Source organism: Cyprinus carpio, chromosome A5 (genome assembly GCF_018340385.1).
Source record: "Cyprinus carpio isolate SPL01 chromosome A5, ASM1834038v1, whole genome shotgun sequence".
Taxonomy (NCBI): Eukaryota; Metazoa; Chordata; class Actinopteri; order Cypriniformes; family Cyprinidae; genus Cyprinus; species Cyprinus carpio.
In genome coordinates, this window is record NC_056576.1 from 2,112,252 (window position 1) to 2,119,695 (window position 7,444).

The following is a 7,444-nucleotide window of genomic DNA, read 5'->3' on the forward strand; positions in this document are numbered from 1 at the left end:
ACCATTTGATGTTGTTTGAGATGTACAGGCCGGGGTTTTATTTGCATGCCTTAGAATGTTTCATGAGTCCACATTCTTTAAACACTTTACTAATTCTATTTAATTCTGTATTTTTCTTACATTGTACAGCACTTTGGTACATTTGTTGTTTAATAAACTTGAGCATATTTAAAAACTGTTGCACAGAAGTCCATTTCTGTCAAATACGCATGGCATTTTGGTTGACATTTAACAAACTCACAGTAATATTTAGCGCATATGCATAAAACAACAGCACGTATTCTTCCCGTGATCACGTGACCATTCGGATGAAGTGAGCGCGAGCAGCAACATCACGACCGTCGGTGGCGCTCCAGCGGCCAATAAACGCGACGCTTCGAGCGGGAGGAGGCGCGTTCTAGTTTCAGGAACTGGAGAGAAGAGCAGAAGGGCGTGTGTTATTATTAATCAGCCGAGCAGAAAGTCCCGCAGTCTTTCTGACAGCGAGCAGACGAGGAAACGCAGCGCTCCGGAGAGGACGCGGAGAGCGCGCTGTTCATGAGCCGCTCTTGATTCATCGCTTGTCACGGCGCGGCGCGGCGCGGTGCGTGGGTTACACATCTGTGCTGTGTTTTACAGTGTGACTAATCGGAGCTTTGACGCAGAGGATTGTTTCATCTGATCCGAGCTGATCGATCCGCGGATTTTCCTCTCGTTATATCGACCTACACACAGTAAGTGACACGATCTGCTGTTTATTCATGGGATCGAAACGAGTGTGCGCTTTGGGATTTTGACAGGGGATTTTTCTAAGGACCATGTGGCGAAATGAATAAGAAAGTGTAAGAGAAGCGGTCGGTCAGCTGTTTGGATGAAGCCCAGGAAAGTCTACAGTGAGTCTTTATTGTCGGGAAGAACTCGAACTATTACGAAGCTTCCTGGTTTCATCATTATAATGACAGTCTGCTCGTTTAGAGCACAAGGTACACAGGTAGTTTGATGTTTGTGTGAATCGTACGTAAATTTTATTCGAAGGATTGAGATTTATCGGTCACATCAACTTACTATAAAACACTTAAACATTCATTCTGTCATCAGCGTTGCTATTTGCTCTATTAGAAATGATACCATGATTGTTTACTGCAGTATCCCTTGATTTATTTTTCCTCACCTTTTTCTACTCTTTTATAGGTTTAATGCTGAGGACTTCTGAATACCCATCCAAATTCTAACAGCTCAGTTGATTCGTTTTTTGTTTTTTCACCATTGTGGACCGAGTGGATGGCTGAAAACGTGCAGCTCAGATAATTTCTAGCTGTATTATGTCTTGTGAGGAATCTGTCTTGCTGTTTCAATGACGGGTAAGATGGAAACGCCCTTCTATCACGATGATAGCGTTCCAAACTTTGGGCAAATTCCAGATTATGAACGATACCAAGGTCACAAGATTATGAGCAAGAAGAACAACATGCCGCATAATTTCTCCAACAGCGTGGGGAATGCCTCGAGCCTCAAAATCCTGCAGGGACAAGCTGCGAGCAACAGCCTGGGCATGAGCGGCAATCCCAACGGCTCGCTGATGTCTTCATCAGACATGAACCTCCTGAAGCTGTCCTCTCCAGATCTGGAGCACCTGATTATCCAGTCTAACCAGGGGCTGGTTACTACAAGCCCGGCTCCCAACGCGTCTGCTAATCCCTTCATGTACCGAAACCAGGCCACGAACGAACAGGAGGGATTCGCAGACGGCTTCGTCAAAGCTCTGGCCGACCTACACAAGCAGAACCAGCTGGTCGGGGCCCCCATGTCGCCCTCCTCCTCCTCCATCCAGGGCTCCTACCAGAGGAACCTGATGCCGGGTGGAGACATGCCCATCTACACCAACCTGAGCAGCTACAACCCCAACCAGCTGCCCTCCTCTTACCCCGGGGGACAGATCGCCTACACGTCTGCGGCCCATGCCTCGGCTCACCCCAGCCAGGGCCACCACCCTCAAGGACGGGGCCTGGACGCTCCGCAGACGGTGCCTGAGGTGCCGCACCCACCCGGGGCCGACCCTGCCAGCTCCCCGCCCTCGCTCTCCCCCATCGACCTGGAGACCCAGGAGCGGATCAAGGCGGAGCGCAAGAAGCTGCGGAATCGCATCGCCGCCTCCAAGTGCCGCAAGAGGAAGCTGGAGAGGATCTCGCGGCTGGAGGAGAAGGTCAAGGTGCTGAAGACACAGAACTCGGACCTGGCCTCCACCGCCAGCATCCTGAGAGAGCAGGTAGCTCAGCTCAAACAGAAAGTCATGAATCACGTCACTAACGGCTGCCAGATCGCCGTCAGCTCGGCCGGCATGGCCAAGAGCAGCGAGAGCACCAGCTGCTGAAACCACAAGACACACACGAGGTTTTTTTATTGACTTTCTCTTTATCTCCTGGCCGCACTCTCACGCTCATTCTCTGTCTCTCTCAACCCCGTTTTGCCGAGTGGCTGCTGTGGAGTAATGACACGAAAGCGGAGAAGGGGCGAGACGGGGGAAGACCTGTCAGAGATGCGCAAGAGTGACCCTGCTTTCCATCTGTCCGACTCTTCAGGAATGTCCTTCTTGAAAACTTGCACATGCTCCCAAAGTTCAGAGTGCGTTCTTCGACTGCTCTTTGGACTTGTTGTTGTTCGGGTCAGTGGGTGCCTGACGAAAAGGCCAAAGTGACGGGGATGCAAATGCACTGCGGGTGGGATGATCACAAAGGGAACAAAAACTCATGCTAGGAATTCTGCACTTGAATACTTTTCTTTTTTTTCTGCTTCACACCCCAGCTCGTAACCGAGATTTTTCACTTCAAGCGGATGGAAAGTTTACTCAAATCAGCGTCTCTTTCAACCGATGGATGAACTTTATATGTTTTAGGGGTTTGCGTTTATAAACAACATGTAATATTATTCGAACTTTTTTGAAAGCATTTTACGGAGTACCTGACGGACTCTTACAAACGTGGAAGAGAACAGTGCTTTTGAGATGTCACCTGTGTTCTAGTGGAAATCTCTTGGTTTAATCTGTCACCTTGTCTCAGTAACAATATTGTTTGTTGGTTGGTTGGTTTGATATTGTGCAATTTGTGAATATGAGAAAAAAATATTTTATAGAAACCAAGACTTTTTTAGAAGTATTACATTACTGTTTAATATTGAAACATTATAAGCAAAGAGAGATCTGCGGATAAAGGATTGTGGTACTTTGCAAAACTTTAATGGTACCTTTTTTCCGTTTTTGAGTTGGGAATTTCCTGAGCATTCCGAGACCTTTTGCACTGTAGTCTCCCGTCTGGGGATACGTTCTAATAATGGGTTGATAGTGTGTTTGTGCCATTATCTAATGAGTATTAATGCTGTATTAACCTAGAGTAACAGTGTGGAAAAGCTACTCTGGACTAAAGAAAGGGGAAAATGCACCAAGTCAAGGGTCAAAACTGACCAGAAATCAGAATGACAACAAAAGGGCTTTTGATCAATAGTATTTTGCCTTTTTTTTCTGTATTTGATTTGATTTTATTCATTTTTTTAAACCAATTATGAAGCAATTTTATTTATACAGAATTTGTATTTATGTTGTTTTCTGAGGAGAGGAAGAATACGGTTGGAATACTAGTGTCTTGTTGACACGTTATTTTTTGGGAAACTACATGATTGCACATAAATCAGAAACATTAAATGATGTGTAATATTTATCCTCTGTGTATAGCGTGACAGTTTGAACTATAACTACAACTATGTTTATAGTAGATTAAAAAATGATTAAATGAACAAAATTCTGAAAGATTGTTGGTACTGACACCCAGACATCGACTTACGAGGCGAGGCAGAAGTCAGCGCTCTACTGCAGACGTCAGATCAGCTCCATGAAGTTACGAAGCTTCGCTTTGCAGTGATAAAGGACTCATAGAAGGCCTGCTTTTGTGAAAACCATACATGTGTTAAAGAATCCTGTACATTTGTCAGTGTTGCTACTCAGAATTGCAGTTCAATGCCTTTCTTAAAGTTCATGGAGATGCAGACTATTTTATTTATATATCTATATCGATTTGGAGATGATTCGTAGGGAGACCTGAGACAGGTACTAGAACTGTCAAGTAACCTTGTGCAACAAGAAGATATTTATTTTTTGAAACTTGAATAAGGATTTTGATGTCACAAACGTATTGTATTTTTGTACAAAATTGTTTTGAACGTTTTTGTGTACAGTACCTACTGTATTGCTTTGTATCATTCCGAATACTTTATTTATTGAAGTGGTTTTCCTGAGCAGTGTGGTGTTGTTTTATCTGAGCTCGGCTCCAAGCGTTCTGTGTTGCTGGTTTGTGTTCGTACACGTCTGCTGTTGGTACAGTTGTCCACCGGGTGCTCGAGTTTTTCCACTGGTCCTTGATTTGTTCCTGATTGTTCTGTGTTCCTCTATTTTAACCCTAACTTTAAGAGTGTTGCAATCGATCGCTCCCGTGTTTTTTGTTGTTTCATGGGACTGTATGGCTGTGTTTTGATCCAACTCTAAAGACGAATTGCATCGTTCATTTTAAAACTAAGAAAATGTTGGCAGACCACAAGGTCTTTTTTCTTTACCATGTGTCATATATACACATACTGAAGAACACGAATACTTTGTTCAATGAGTTTACTCTGTTTACCTTGCGTGTACAGAAGGCCGTTTGTGTAACGATGATCTTCTCAGTCTTGATCCCAAATCAGACGAAGTTTGAATATCAATATGTTACAGCAGAACGGTGTGTCTTGTCGTGGAATGGTGTCAGATTTTGACGGCCAGTTCTGGAGCCTCTTTTACCATCCTTCGAGAGAGTGACAAAGACTGGTGGTCAGTCGCGGGCTGACGGGAACGTGTGACTGAGGGGCGACTTGCCTCGCTGTGTTGGTTTATTTGCTTCAAAATAACATGCTGTTCATTGTTCGCTTGTTTTCTTTTTTATCAACAATAAAGAGAAGTAGGTTTCTGAACACTTGTCTTGCTCATGTCATGCTTTTCTTAAATACCATAATTCAGTTTTTTGTGTACATACAGACCCCAATACATGAGCACACACAAATCTGGCATTTGAGAAATGACACTCCAGTCTGGGCACGAGTCATTTGTCAGTTATCTTAACAAGGGTCATAAAAACATTTTGTGCCTCTGCCAGGTCCTGTAACTACGGGCTTGTGTGAGAGGCGCAGCCGTCCAGTCATCCGCCGCACTGCCGCCCACCCTCCGTGTCAGAGCCTTTCCCATAAAGATGAGCGGCACTTCCAGTAAAGCACAAGGAACGTCTGTCTGGGTCATTGTGAAAGTAAAAGTCACAGCTGAGGAGTTGAAGGGGAATCTGTGCTACCGTGAGCGTTCAGTGCTATCGCAAGAAACTGACCGGGTTCTCATTCAAAGACAGAGTTACACGACTGACTGAAAACCATGACAAACCGATAAAACACAAGCCAAAGAAACCAAGCTCAACAGAGAGCTGAACAGTTGACCGGCTTCTCAGCGTGATTTATATATTTATATTCACTGAATGCAGATACTTTACAAAGTGATGTCTTCAGGCTCCAAGTCAACAAAATAAGTTTTGCTCTGCAGGTTTGCTGGTGTGTTTGTGTTGAGTTATGCGGATGCTCAGTCTTTTGGGAATGACTAACGCTCTACTTCCGCCCACCTTGCTTCCCACACAGCGGCAGGAAAAGCGGGTTTGGGTCGAAGACTTCCGTCCATTCTCAGCCTCTTTAGACTCTCTGCACACTGCATAGGCTTTCTGTCGCGTCACAGACCAGAAATCATCCCAAAAGAGGGACAATCATTTAGAAAATACAAAGACTTTCTATGAAGTCATGTCTTATGTAATGCTGTAGCTGTTGTTTTTACTTATTTGTTTCTGAAATAGCTATCCTGCAAAGAAATGACTGCTTGTTGACACCGCGTGTAACGTCTGACATCAGTCAAGAATTCCAGGGCAGAACTGTGGATTTTTTCAAACATTCTGAACACGAGTCATTATCAGTGCAGGTACTGCACAAGAGAAAGAGAGAAAGCAAGATCAGTGTGTCCTGAAATATTTGCTTTGGGAGGGTGCGGGTGTGTAATCAAGGTTGCAACATGTGAGTAGGAGGGACACACCCCCTCTTGGGTGTGTGTGTGTGTGTGTGTGTGTGTGCTTCAGTGCCGAGACCAGAGTTCTTTAACAAAAGATGAGAATGGAACTCAGAGCTATTAGATCCACGCACACAATCGCTATTTCCGGTGAACACTCCCCTGTCGCCTTGGCAACAGCCGTTGTCTTGACACGCTCGAGCCCGCGGAAGATCTCTGAACCGTGAACTGCAGCAACAAGGAAATTACCAGCACAACACTGTCCTACATCCACACATTTCTGCTTCTTATTGTACAGTCATGGCAGAAGGAGGACGTCCTCCTGTAAATAACTTCCTGTAACTGCTAGATGAAACCACGATTACAGTATCTGGAGGTGTGTTTCCCCTCCCATATCCCACTTCTCAGAGAAATTCTCTTTTCTTCGTATCATTAATCATAGTTCAGAAGAACCATGAGCTCGTGCACTGTATGTCGTGTCATTCTGAAATAGCTCTGATGCACGAAACGCTCCTTCACTTCCCCATCGCGAGCGTTCATCGCAGATAAGTTAGTTGATTATTACAGATCAACACGGGCTCTCGAGGGAGTTTATGATCGCTTTACCCGTGACTGATAAGACCACAGCGCTTAACCTTTCAGACTCAAAGTACCCCAAATTATCCAAAACATTACCCTTCACCGTTTCTACTGTAATTATGACAAGGCTGCTTATTTCCAGGCCAGTAAATGAACTATGGTTTATTTTGTGATTCCAGGAGTTTCTAGAAAGACAGATGCTGAGAAGAGAAAAAAAGAAATATAAAAATATTTCATAGCATTTCAGAGTTTTATATATAATTTTATATATCATTTTATTGATTCTGTGGCTGAGGTTTGCTGAGAACCGCTGCTCTAGAGGGATTCGTACTCGCATACATGAAATGACTTCATGCTGTCGAAATGAGAACCGTTCCACACCTTTACAGCATCATTGTTCCTGAGGCTTAAGATCTGAGACATCCTCACTGTATTAACATCTCAAATGCTTTCGCCAGTGTGGTTCCAGCACCAGTTCAGAGCTCTCACACATCTTCCACAAGGATTTCCAGCATCTTGCCCCAGGGCTTGAAACAACATAGCAACTTCAAGGCAGGACGAAAACGCAGAAGGAGATGTTTGCTGGAAGACTGAGCTGCGTGGGGAGAAGCCATCATCTAATGAGAGCTGAAGAGTTCATGCGGGTGACGCCACGCAAACGGCACAGTTCTGCAGATATATTTCATTTCAAGAAATAGTCTGAAAGATAAGATGCGAGGAGGTAGCACAGATATTTCTAAGAAATTCCAAATATTTGCTATATAATGAAATATCTTA

General features: G+C 44.3%; 1 protein-coding gene across 3 annotated transcripts; it reads left to right on the forward strand.

Moving 5' to 3' along the window:
* The first annotated feature begins 344 nt into the window (after positions 1–344).
* On the forward strand, positions 345–2,905 carry LOC109096570 (transcription factor AP-1-like). Of its 3 annotated transcripts, none has more exons than XM_042751265.1 (2): positions 345–713; positions 1,171–2,905. In XM_042751265.1, the coding sequence occupies exon 2, from the start codon at positions 1,334–1,336 to the stop codon at positions 2,348–2,350; it is 1,017 nt and encodes a 338-aa protein (XP_042607199.1). In that variant the 5' UTR covers positions 345–713; positions 1,171–1,333; the 3' UTR covers positions 2,351–2,905. The 3 variants fall into 3 exon arrangements, with proteins under 3 accessions (XP_042607199.1, XP_042607217.1, XP_042607208.1); XM_042751283.1 differs by lacking the exon at positions 345–713 and adding an exon at positions 720–872; XM_042751274.1 differs by lacking the exon at positions 345–713 and adding an exon at positions 721–962.
* The last annotated feature ends 4,539 nt before the right edge of the window (positions 2,906–7,444 follow it).